This window comes from Apium graveolens, chromosome 10 (assembly GCF_009905375.1).
Source record: "Apium graveolens cultivar Ventura chromosome 10, ASM990537v1, whole genome shotgun sequence".
In the NCBI taxonomy this organism is placed as follows: domain Eukaryota; kingdom Viridiplantae; phylum Streptophyta; class Magnoliopsida; order Apiales; family Apiaceae; genus Apium; species Apium graveolens.
The window spans coordinates 44,438,798-44,452,233 of NC_133656.1; the positions used below are offsets into that span (position 1 = coordinate 44,438,798).

Here is a 13,436-nt window from a genome sequence, read left to right on the forward strand (position 1 = left end):
TCGATTATCTCTGTTCTTCCTATCTTCTTCCTCCTGGTTCTTTGTTCGTCGGTTTCTTTCGGTTTTCCGGTGAGTTTCGGCTGTTTTAACTCTGACTGTAGCTTCGATATATGCACCTGTATGTATGTATATCTTTGTGTAATGTTGCCTTGATTGTTACTCTGAATTCTGGTTGCCACCGCGTAAATTCCGGCTAGGTGGCCGTGAGTGTGTGTGTGTGTGCGTCTGTGTTGTGTGTGTGTGCGCGTCTGTTTTTTATGTATGTGATAGTGTGGGTGGTGTGTGGTGGCTTGGCCGTGTGTGGTGGCCGTGTTTTGTGCTTCCCTGTTTTACTTATTTTGGGCTCTATTGGGCCTGTTCATTCGGGCCTTGGTTTCTTTGTTTGGGCCTTGCAGTTGGGTTCGACTGTTGGGCCGAAATTCTGCAATGGGTTGATTATTATAATTTTAATTTCTATTTTCCTTTTTCTGCAGGAATAAATGAATAATATTCATGAAATAAATTATATGGGAAATTTTTGGTAATTAATCGGCGTAATTTATTTGGGAACCCATATTATATCGGGCGCCAATAAATTATACCGCCGTTGACGATGAACTTCAGTGAGTCAACGGTGGACGGTGATGACTTTGTTCTGAGTCCTAAATTTTATAAATAAATAAAATAATTTGTATAAAATGTTTTCGAAAATAAATCGTATATTGGAATTGTAGATACATGAATGTGGAATTGGTATTGGAATGAAAATTGTGGATTGTTGTGATTGTTGACGTCGATTGTGATCGACGGATAGGATTATAACAAAGGAGTTGCTGCCAAAAATTTCTAAAATTTATTTTAATACGTACGTACTTATATTATACGTGTTACCCCTATTTGTGTTCGGATTACGTGATTATGTGTATAATAACTATACGAGTCAGGTTATCGGATTAGGTTATTAGGATTTGAGGATATCAAGCATGTCGGTATAACTGAATAGGTTATTCTGTATTTTTAGATCCCAGTCGAGTTTCCCAGGATCGAAATCAGCGTGAAAGCTATTTAGGGTTTGGTAAAGCGTTGCAAGGTAAGTACTCCTGACCATTCTTTTATGGTTCAATACGTATGAATAGATAAATGTTTTATTCTCGTAATGGAACAGAAACGTTTTAAATTACGTATCCCCAATAGTTATAAATCACTTTTTTCAAATTGTTTTGGGGAAATTAACTTCGAAAGGTACCTATTTGCGAATGAAATGATTTGCGAACTAGATTTTATATGTGTGCTGGTAAAATGAATGGTTTTGAAATGAGATAGGTACATGTGTTTTGAAAACTGGATAAACGATCAGATATGGGATACATTGGGGCCAGAGTAGGCCTATTGAGGTGGCATAAGAGGCTAATTCGGTTGCGCGCATTATATAACCGATTAGTCCAGCAGGTTAGAGACCTAGCTAGTCTCTAATTCCAGAGCAGGTAAATGGGATGGCAGTTAGAGCCGTCTGGTGTTGATAGCCTGATCAGTTGTCTTCACATATCCGTTACGTATTTAATTTGGATTTGTGATTCCCGTAAGGATATAAGTAGTTGATACGGTGGTTTTATAAATGTGAATAGCATGCTAAAATTGGAATATGGTACTTACACAGCACACTACTACGTTTTTTTGATAAAGCATGCTAGTTAGTGATATCCAGTTATCTTCAATTTCCATTATATAATGTTGATATCATGATTATAGCTCTGTTCCTATTATTATTACATTACTGTTTTTATTTTGTTATTCATATGTTGGTATTGCTGAGCGATTATGTCACCCTTGCAAACTGTCATTTATATCTCGCAGATGCCTAGAAGACCAGTCAGACATACCCGTGTTCCCGCCCCTTCTGGACCCGGCTCCTCTGAGGTAGTTTGTGTCAGACCATGAGGTCTGACGAGTTGCTGAATAAAGTTAGAGTGTGTTAGATGTTGAATTAATGGTTTGTAATAATGAGAACCTGAATCATACTTGAACCTGGATTGTATCTTATTTTGGGGTCAAGTTAGTATATTTTCATAATAATCTTGTTGTTTTATATTTTGGTAAATGTGTTTGGTGACGTCAACTCCTGACCCCGGGGTTGAGGCCATCACAACTGGAAAGGGAGTAGCTTGAAATTCGACTAGAATTTTATCAACACATACTTTCACATTATTTGGTGCAATTGGTTTTCCGTGAATAAAATTATTGCCCTATTTATTTAATGGGAAAACTTGCCCCCTTCCCATAACAACCTTTCCTTTTTCTGGATGTTTAACACTTAAACGACATAATGTCGGAATCTGCATTGACTAGGAAAAAAAGTAAAATAGAGAATTACAAAAAACTTAAACAAAACTCCAAAATTATTTACATGTTTGATATTAAAGTACAAGAAATTTAAACTAAGCTCCAAACAAGAATTACCTCGATATTTAAGAAATTTTGTGGTTGTTCCACAAAATGATAACTACTTTTAACCAATTCATTTGGAGGTGTGCCATTCTGCATCTGCCCAAAATTATCCATTGGAATTGGCAAACCCATCTGCTTTAAATGACCGTATATCCCTCACAGTTGGATATTCATCATTTCTTGGCACTCCTCCCTCACTTTCTTGGTAATTTCTTGTGTAATTGTATCTAATTCATCCATAGAGATATCCCCGCTTTGTTTACTTTTTTGTGATCCGAATACACTCTTGATTTTTGCTCTTTCTCCAATCCTTCTAACACATCCCCAATGTTCCTTATTCCCAAGTACACGAGTGAACACGTCATCGTGACCACATGGGGTCCATGAACCATCAGATATTTTCCCTTGCAACTCTCCCTGCCCACGATGTAGAATAAATGATGTAAAATAAGAGATGAAAAGTTATATTCACAACACAAATCAATGTAATATAAGCACTAAGTATAAGGTTCCAATTCTAGTATAAAAAATTACAATACATCTAAGATAAAAATCTTTACAGGACATAAGTTACTAAAAAATTTAGAAGAAAGTTAGTTGAGGTTAAAGTTACATACAATTTTTTTAAACACTTCTCCAGTATGCTCGTTAGGGATGTAAAAACTTCCATCTGCCTTTTTTCTGTTCGTACTCTTATCCAATCATAACTATGCTCAGTTGATAGAATGGATGGATAAATGGATGATTCTGACGTGTCTAAAGAAGCGATGGGATCGTTTTGGCGCCACTTGCTCATGTTTCCTATATATCCACCTTTTCCAAGAAAATGTGGATCTTTGTCGTGTTTTTTACTTTCTTTTGATTTTTCACTTATTTCCTACACATTAAAATATGTAAAAAAAATTGACATTTGCATTAAAATGTTAAGGTGGATAATATCCAGCTCAAGAAGCTATCAATATTCTTGGAAAAAACTATTAATGTTTACCTTAAACTCAGGAGATTCGTGTATCATTTAAATGTTTCCCAGTTATCTTCATTGATATAAGGATATATTTCACACGCGTTCCTGCCTGTGTGCAAAAAATATTGAACCAGATTTTCCTTGAAATCCTTCCAGCTCTTTCCTACTGCTTCCAACACTTGTTTTTTTAACCAGTCATCATTCAATTTCCAGTGCATCTTTTATAACCGATTTTAATTAGAAAATAAAGACAGTGAAGAATAAACATTTAATCTAATACATTTTCACTAATATATATATTTGCATACCTTAATATCTTTCCAAATCATATTCTTTAATCCCTAGCTAACTATATCCCAAATCTTGATATTTATGTTAACATGAAATCTACCGGTTGTTCCAACATAAAACGCAAACCGGGGCGCCATATCCCCTATAGGGTTACCATCCTCATCAAAATCAAGGTCGCACTCGATTTTTTGATTTTTAATTTTTTCTTTTAATTTTGAGCACAAGGTTGGACCTCTAGTCTTTCTTTTATTGTCTCGACTTGAACTTGACTCATTATTATCCTCATCCATGGCAAATACCTAGATCATGATAGAAAATATAGTATCATTTAACATGGAATGTATAAAATGATGAACAATAAAAAATATAGCAAGTTAACATGGACCAGCAACAAGAGTGAACAAGAGATACATGCATCAATGTTCAGACTAGCTTCTAAAGGTCTATCTCTGTTTTTTTACTCTCCTAGACATGTATCAGACTAGCTTAAACATTGACCATAAAGATGATTAAATTTATCTGCTGCTCCTAGCTGTAATTTGATCAGGTCGGTGTTTGCGATTCTTGCTTCATACAGGTAACTGATAGAACAAATACAGGCTGTATCTAAACAAAGGATAGAACCACTTACAAAACTACAAAAAGTATTAATAAAAATCTTGAATTACTTATTTATATCATTTGGGTATGTTTTTACTATAATAATAAAACTACAAAATAATGATTCTACAGAGACCAGAGAATGTCGTGCCTGCTTAAGCTTAAGCCTAAGCTTGCCTAGGCTCTGCTTGTAATTTAAATATATGCAATTTACACATACAGGTGAGCCTTAAAATGGATTAAAGCCTTTATCCTCAATTAATAGAATCCGAGTTCATAAAATTTTTATCCTAAATATCATGATTCATATGCAAACAGAGTTGCTGGTTCCTATATGCTATAATCCTAACGAGGTCTTCGCTGATAATTGAATTCTTACGTAAAGTAAGTTAATAAGTAACTTAAGGATGCTTGTTTTTTTTCAAAACAAAAAGCATGTTGTTTTCTTAATTCGCTCTTTTAAAAGATCACTTACCAACATTATGATTCCATAGAAAGTATATATTTATCTATAAACCAGAGTAATCATTATTTCAGTATTGAGTAAAAGAACTCAGAATAGACTAACCAAAAAATTAATCAAACTTGATACAAAAATCTATTTTTGCAACCAAATCCCATCTTTCAATGTTAAGAAAACTAAAAACAGTTAAATCTCTCACCAACAATTTAAATGTACGGAGGAGTTCCATGATGTGATATTAGTGAAATGTAAACAGGATTTTTTTTATCTAATGACTAATATATTATAGAAAGCTAGTAGGATGTTCATGTACAAATATATACAGATTCACAAGTAACAGACAATCTTATAACTGAGAGTGTGCAAAAGATAACCAACTTATATATTTTATTTCTTTTTTCAGATGACACAATCTCAACCAATTGAACAATCTAATTTAAGTTCTTTCTATAGTACTATTACATAGAAACATAGATCACTTAAATATAAATATAGATTTAAATTACTAATTTAATCATATCTTGCAGTTTTGGCGATAAGAAAGTTATAAAACATATCATCAATTTACCATCTAAATTATTTTTGTCTGTATGACTCTATTGCCAAAAACCAGCAAATACTTATATCACATGTTATAAGTTGGTCGTGTTAGTGGATATATATATATATACGGCGTTTATATAACATGAATATATATTAGCAGTATAAGATATCAAAAAAACATATATTAGCATGTAACAGGAACATATATTAACAGTATAAGATATCAAAAACAATGTCAATACAGTAGTTCGACAAGTTTTTGTAGCCTACAATGGTCCCTAAAGTATGAATATAAAATTTGTAGTTTTACATGTTCCAGACTATCAGGTTATATAGTATTTCTATTTTCTAATTGGGCATATGATACACAAATTCAATCACCAGGTCAAGTAACATAATTATTTATAGCACTTGCAAAATCAACAGTTTGTTAACAACAAGATGATATGAAGTTAGTTTAATTATCTAATGTGTTAATTCAACTGCCAGACTCAAACATAATCACCGAATCAGATCATTGAGGTGGTATGCTAAATTTCAATTATACTCTAGTATAAAATTTATAAATAGATGTGCAATAATGCATCCTTTATATTATTTTATTTTCTTTGATGCAAATAAGTCAGTAAAAAGGCTTCTCTGCGAGATTTCTGGGCCGAGCTAAAATTCCGTGTTCATTATTCTCACCACTAGACTAGTGTACAAAGCCGATTAAAATTCAATCTGGTCCAGTAGTGAGTTTCAGTACCTTTTTTTAACCCTTAAGTCTCATCAATTTTTTCTGTTGTTCAAGTGTCATCAATTAGTACTAGTATAAACAAGATTCTTACTGCTTATTTTAAAAGTCCAACATATATATACTAGTATTAGTTCTAATCAAGATTAATTCATACAATTTATAGAAGTCATCAATATTTACAAACCGCTCCCCCGTCATCTTTCACCAAGGACAATAATAAGGAACACACCAAATGTACTACATCAACCAATGAAATAATCTACTTCTTCAAAAATAATAAAATTGACAAAAAACGTATATAAAATTGAAAAAACAACCAATCAGTAAAATGACAAATACAAAAATAAAAAGAATTGACAAAACAAACGCTTATAAAATTGAAAAAACAAAACATCAATCAAACATCAAATGCAACTCAAGAATAAAAACAAATAATCAATCAAACAGTGAATGTGACTTAGGACTCATTTGATCAATCAAACAGAAACTGCACACATACGTTGTTTAGTTAAATGTTAGCCTTAGGATTGATCATCAGAGAAACCTAGTAAAATCCCTGTAAATATACCCTATAAATGAATGCACTGTTATTTAACTATACTACCTTTTTCACAACTATATTATGTAAAAAAATTACAGAATTAAAGTATATTTATAAATAAAGAGCATAACAAATCTGATAAACTAACCTTTGTGACCTGGTTTGATTCTGACTTATATGACGCTCTTCCAAAATAATATTCCAATATGGACAGCATTTGTAAGTGCCCTGCAAGTTTAAATAAAAATACAAATTAATAACAAAGATTTGCAGAAAGCTTAATTAAATTGCTCTTATAAAATGCACATTAGATACTAGCACTTTTCTTGGCACCCCTATCGAAATTGCTCTTAAGAACTCATCAACATAAACATCATCTTTGTAATAAAAGGTCAAGGATTTGAACCCCAATAGTGTTTCTCAATTTTTGTAATTAAATAATGATTCTATAAAGACCAGAGAGTGTCGTGCCTGCTTAAGCTTAAGCTTAAGCTTTCCTAGGATTTGATTGTAATTTAAATATATGCAATTTATACATACATGTGAGCCTTAAAATGGATTAAAGCCTTTATCCTCAATTAAGAAAATCTGAGTTCATAAAAACTGTCTATTTCAAGAAGCAATACTAACATTGTATTAAGTGTAAAACATATTATTTTGTAGGCAACAATCGTTATCATATTGACATCAAACAAATTCCAGTAGAAATCAGCTTTCTCAGTGTATGTGCTGAGTTTAGGATATATATCATCAAGAATCGATCCTAACAATAAATGTAGCCCATCATACAAAATAACTTGATAACAACTTAGGATAAAATTATTGTTGGATACAAAACTTGAATTATACTTCTAGCTAACCCACCAGATAGGTCTAATGACACTTGAACTTTATCCTAAATATCATGATTCATATGCAAACAGAGTTGATGGTTCCTATATGCTATTATCCTCAAAATGTATTCGTTGATAACTGACTTCTTACAAATGTATGAATATACAACTATAGTAGTTTTACATGTTCCAGACTTTCAGGTTATATAGTTTTGCTATTTTCTAATTGGGCATATGATACAAAAATTCAATCACCAGTTCAAGGAACATAATTATTTACAGCACTTGCAAAATCAACAGTTTGTTAATAACAAGATGACATGAAGTTAGTTTAATTATCTAATGTGATAATTCAGCTTCCAGACTGAATTGCAGAATTATGTAAAAGAAATGTGGAATTGCAGTATATTTATAAATAAAGAGCATAACAAATCTGGTAAAATAACCTTTGTGACCTGGTTTGATTTTGACTTATATGAAGCTCTTCCAAAATAAGATTCCAATATGGACAGAATTTGTAAGTGCCCTGTAAGTTCAAATAAAAACATAAATTAATAACAAAGATTTGCAAAATCTTGAATTACTTTTTATATCATTTGAGTATGTTTGTACTATAATAATAAAATTACAAAATAATGATTCCATAGAGAACAGAGCGTGTCGTGCATTCTTAAGCTTAAGCTTAAGCTTGCTTAGGCTCTGACTATATTGCCATGATTTCACTTAGTGCCGAGTCTCTTGCCTGTAATAAATTATCCGTCGCTCGTTTATCAAAGATACTGAAACTCTATTACACTTAAAAGGTCTGTGTATAACCTATTACATTCTAATACATATATTGCAAAAAGATAACGAATAAATAACCATCTTCTTGGACTGGACCAAAATTCGACCTACTGATTCAAACAATATCTTATATGGGTTTGAGCCATAATCATCAATAACTAATTAATGATAAATTAAATACCATCCAAGACAAGTAAACTGCATATAAATTACTAATAATTTATAAACTTTAATTTCTAATGCAATAATTTATAAGCATACGACATACCATTCATACTTGGCGATCAATCCATAGTCCTTCATCATGGACACTACGTAAATAATCGACATCCACAAACTCGTTTCCATTTGAGTTTGGTAAACCCATTGAGAAAGGGGGATTTTCATCAAATTGGTCATACTCATCCTCATCTTCAACATTTTCAATACCACGAATACGTCTCTTACTTTGAAGAACAGTAGACCACTTTGAATCAGCGGGGTCTCAAATATAAAACACTTTCTTTACTTGTGTTGCGAATATTAATGGGTCATCTTCATGACCAACACGGCTAAAGTCTACCAAAGTAAATCCTAACTCATTAGGCCACACACCATATTTATTGTCAACCTATCGACATCTAAAAAGAGCAATATTGAAATCTCTGTACCCGAGCTCCCGTATTTCTTCAATTACTCCATAGTATGACTACTTCACATCTTGTGATGTACTATCTTTACCTCTGCCAAATTCTATTGATGAAGCTTCTACTGATATGCCACTATTCTGCATAGTACTTTTGGAATCTTGACAATGTGTGTAGAAAGTGTATCCATTTACGTCATAACTTTCATAAGATCTCACAGGCATGTCAGGACCATATGCCAACCATTTTAATGTATTTAAAATGGTGTCGGGTCTTTGTGACAACTGAGACATTACTCTCTCTTTAAACCATCGACTAAAAGGACGACTGTGTTCATTTGTAACCCACTTCTCGTTCTTTAAAGGATGCATCTGCCGAATCAAGGCTATCTGTTCCTTTAAGTAAGGATCAACTTCAGTCATGTGTTGTAGGACAAATAAATGTGCTCTAACACACAATTCAGGAGTGGGAGTGATCATTTTGTTTCCTAACGTACCTTGACCTTCGAGGTTTCCCTCATGACGAGATTTAGGAATTCCGACTGGATCAACAGAAGCTAAATACTCTGTGCAAAATTCAATAGTCTCTTCAACCGAATATCCCTCAATAATGCTACCTTCGGGCCGATACCGATTTCTAACATATGTTTTCAAGATACACAAGAATCTCTTAAATGGATACATTTTTCGCAAATATAATGGACCACATAATTTAATCTCTCTTCCATGATGAATAACTAAATGTACCATAATATCAAAGAACGTAGGTGAAAAGTACATTTCAAATTCACAAAGTGTAACTATAATATCGGCTTGTAATGTATCCAACATCATGGGATCAATCACCTTACTGCATATAACATTAAAGAAGAAACATAATTTTTTGATGACCACTCTCACATGTTTCGGAAATATCCCTCGAATGGCAATCGGTAATAAATGTTGCATTAACACATGACAATCATATGATTTTAGCCCCACCAATTTCAAATCTTTAATCGATACAAGCCTTTTAATGTTTGAAGAATATCCTGATGGAACCTTAACACTTGATAAACACTCACAAAAGCTAATTTTCTCCTTTCTAGACAAAGTATAACAGACCGGAGGCAAATATGAACGTTTTCCCGATATTTGTGGTGCTAGTTCTTTTCGTATTCCCATTATTTCCATGTCTAATATTTCTTTGATTCCATCCTTTGTCTTTCCAGGTATATTCAACAATGTCCCAATAATGCTTTCACAAACATTTTTCTCAATATGCATAAAATCAAGACATTGTCTAACCTGTAAGTGTTCCCAATATGGAAGATCCCAAAAAATAGATCTCTTCCTCCATAATTTGCTTTGGTTGGGCTTTTTATAATGTTTTTCTAGTACAACTTCAATACATTTGACCCGATTAAAAACCTGTTTTCCAAATAAAGGCAAAGGAGCAACTCGAGACTCGATATTTCCATCGAAAGAATTTTTCTTTTTCCGATAAGGGTGATTACTATGAAGAAATGCTCGATGACCCATATATACATTTTTCTTGCAATTTTTTAAGCGTCGATCAAATGTACCCTCTTCACAAATTAGACATGCTTTAGCTCCTTTGATCAATACCCTGAAAGGTTTCCATATACAGGAAAATCACTTATGGTGCAAAATATCATGGCACGCAAAGTGAAATCAGATTGACTATAAGCATGATAAACTGTCATACCATCGTCCCACAAGAGCTTTAAGTCTTTAATAAGCGGCTAAAGATAAACATCTATGTTATTCCCTGCTTCCTTGGGACCTGAGATTAGCAATGTCAACATTATGTACTTGCGCTTCATGCATAACCACAGAGGAAAATTATAAACAGTTAAAAGAACTGGCCATATGCTATGATTAGAGCTCATAGTGCGATATGGATTCATGCCATCTGCACAAAGTCCAAGCCGTAGATTTCTAGGTTCCTCACTAAATTCAGGAAACTTTCCATCAATAATTCTCCATTGTGGAGAGTCACAAGGATGTCTTAGCATCCCATCAGATTTTCTCCCTTCTACATGCTACCTAAGAAGATTTACAGATTTTGCATTAGCAAATAGGCGTCTGAATCGCTGCACTATAGGTAAATACCACATTACTTTAGCACTAGGCCTTTTCTTATCCTCTTTAAAAGAATTATTACCCTAGCACTTGTATCGAGATGCACCACACTAAGGGCATATGTCTATATCTTCATGCTCATTTCGGAATAGCACACAGTCATTCGGACAAGCATGTATCTTTTTTACATTCATGCCCATGGGACACAATATCTTCTTTTCTTTATAGGTAGAAGTAGGGAGTGTGTTACTCGTAGGAAGTATTTCTACTAAAAGTTGAAGCATCTTTGTAAAACTCTTATCACTCCAATTATGCTTTACTTTTTTTAGCTTACACAACTTCAAGGTTATTGACAGCCTAGTAAATTGATCCTTACACCCATGATATAGAAGTTTCCTGGAATTGTCAATCAAATTATTAAGAATGTCTGGTTGATGCATGAAATGATCTTCCATATCTTGTATCATCTCATGTATCCTGTCATTCTCCACATCTTCTTCGTCATTATTCACCACACTATCTTCCTCCCTTCCACGTTTTGTACCCGAGGTCCTAGTAGAGTGTACTTCTTCACCACGCCAAATCCACTTCACATAACCCTCTTTGAACCCACGACGAAAAAGATGATTCCGCACTGTATCAACATTACGGTACTCTTTAAAATTATTACAATCACAGCAGGGACATAAGATCATTTGTTCTTTTCCATCTTCATTCTTTTTTTTTTCAAATATAGAATCGAACACTAGATAAAGTCATTAACACCATTAATATAGTCAGCGGTTGCACGCAAAATTTTGTACATCCATTAACTGCGGTCCATGATGATTTACTATAACAACATAATAAAGGCCACCATTAAATTATATGATCACTAATATTTAGTACTAGCTACCAAATTATTTGCATTATTGTGTTCTAAATTCTAGATTTGAAATATAATGTTGTTACATAAATTTAATCTAAAGTCAGGAACATGTATTCTAGAATTATAGATTCTTTTGACCTAAAATGTACGCTCACTATTATTAAGAATTAGGTAGGATTTTTTTATAGTGTGTTATTAATTTTAGATACCATTAAGTAAAAGTCACAACAACATTATTTAATAATATATTAGTTAAAGTCAAAATAACTATTTTTATAACTTAATTCAAATTAGATTAATGAGAGCATCATCCTAATCACCGTTAAAGCACAACCAAAAAATAATAATTATATATCACACTAAAAAAACAGCATATAAAAGAACCAATATTAAATTAAAAACCAACAAAAATTGCATATTAAATTTTTTAAAAACCAACAAATTTATATATTAAATTAATATCCCTTTCAAACCAAGATTAGCAACCACATTAAATCTAATCTATAATGTTATACAAATAACAATAAAATAACAAAAAATTACCGGAATCAAAATATAACAAATTTCAAAGCTTTTAAACTGTGAAATTTTTAGAAACCTGATTGCTAGCTACTGAAACAAATATGTTCTTTATCAATCTTTAAAATAATTTTATTGAATTCCATTAAATTGCTAAATTTGGATATTAACAGTCTAGAGATCTCATTCATACTCAGATATGAAACATGATTTTAACACTTGGAAATACAAATTCGACAACAAATAAGCAAACTATCAAAAATTAAAACACAAACTACTGATATCAAGAATCAAACAGCAAAGATACCCAAAGCCACAGATAGAAATTAGCATAGTAAGAATTAATTAATAATATATAATACTAATCAGTCACATACACAGAGAGAGAAGGAGAGAGAGAGAGAGAGAGAGAGAGAGAGAGAGAGAGAGAGAGAGAGAGAGAGAGAGAGAGAGAGAGAGAGAGAGAGATTACCGATTACATATTACAACAAGAGAGGAGAGGAGATGATATGGACCAGATTAGGTAAAGAGGCTGAAAAAATAAATACCCTAATATCAGTGTAGCGTGTATATATATATATATATAAACCTGTCCTTCAAATCAAAGGTAAATTATCAATTACAAGATAAATTAGGACACTCGAAATAGAAGAATTACAATTGTTCTCTAAATTGAAATCGGGTTGAAAAGATTCTTGGTGAGATGACTTAGTTTCTCAGGGTTGTTGGGAAGCAGAGAGTCGATTAACTCCACTAACTACTAATTAGTACTATAATTTTGGGATTTTACTTTTCTCACTTTTTAATAAAACTAATCTGATTTTCAAATTTACATACGTCGTATTAAAAAAAATTGTCATATATGTTGTCATCTTATACGTCGGATAACCAAAAAAGTGTCATATATATTAATTATATGTTCTAACTTTATACGTCAGTTAACAAATACAACGTAAATTAAGTATTTATATGTCGGGTAAAATAAAACCGGCGTATATGTATGGAATATACGACAATTGTTTTGTGAACCGACGTAAAAGGTACTTACAAAAGCTTAATATACGTCGCCATTTTAAAAATCCGATGTATAACAGTTATATACATCGCTTTTTTTTAAATGCGACGTAAAATCCCCGATGTAAAAATTCATTTTTG

At 32.5% G+C, this 13,436-nt stretch overlaps 1 protein-coding gene across 5 annotated transcripts; it reads right to left on the reverse strand.

Annotated features, from left to right (window-relative positions):
- Positions 1 to 2,311: 2,311 nt before the first annotated feature.
- On the reverse strand, positions 2,312 to 13,071 carry LOC141689436 (uncharacterized). Of its 5 annotated transcripts, XR_012562386.1 has the most exons (10): positions 12,940 to 13,071; positions 12,754 to 12,813; positions 10,518 to 10,595; positions 8,453 to 10,418; positions 7,845 to 7,924; positions 6,714 to 6,793; positions 3,697 to 3,978; positions 3,413 to 3,606; positions 3,042 to 3,301; positions 2,312 to 2,841 (listed from the first exon to the last, which is right to left on the reverse strand). XR_012562386.1 is itself a non-coding variant. In XM_074493715.1 (8 exons), the coding sequence occupies exons 6-8, from the start codon at positions 3,437 to 3,439 to the stop codon at positions 2,652 to 2,654; spliced, it is 477 nt and encodes a 158-aa protein (XP_074349816.1). In that variant the 5' UTR covers positions 3,440 to 3,606; positions 3,697 to 3,978; positions 6,714 to 6,793; positions 7,845 to 7,924; positions 12,754 to 12,813; positions 12,940 to 13,071; the 3' UTR covers positions 2,312 to 2,651. The 5 variants fall into 5 exon arrangements, 2 of the variants coding, with proteins under 2 accessions (XP_074349816.1, XP_074349818.1); XR_012562388.1 differs by having other exon boundaries at positions 12,754 to 13,060; XM_074493715.1 differs by lacking the exons at positions 8,453 to 10,418; positions 10,518 to 10,595.
- Positions 13,072 to 13,436: the final 365 nt, after the last annotated feature.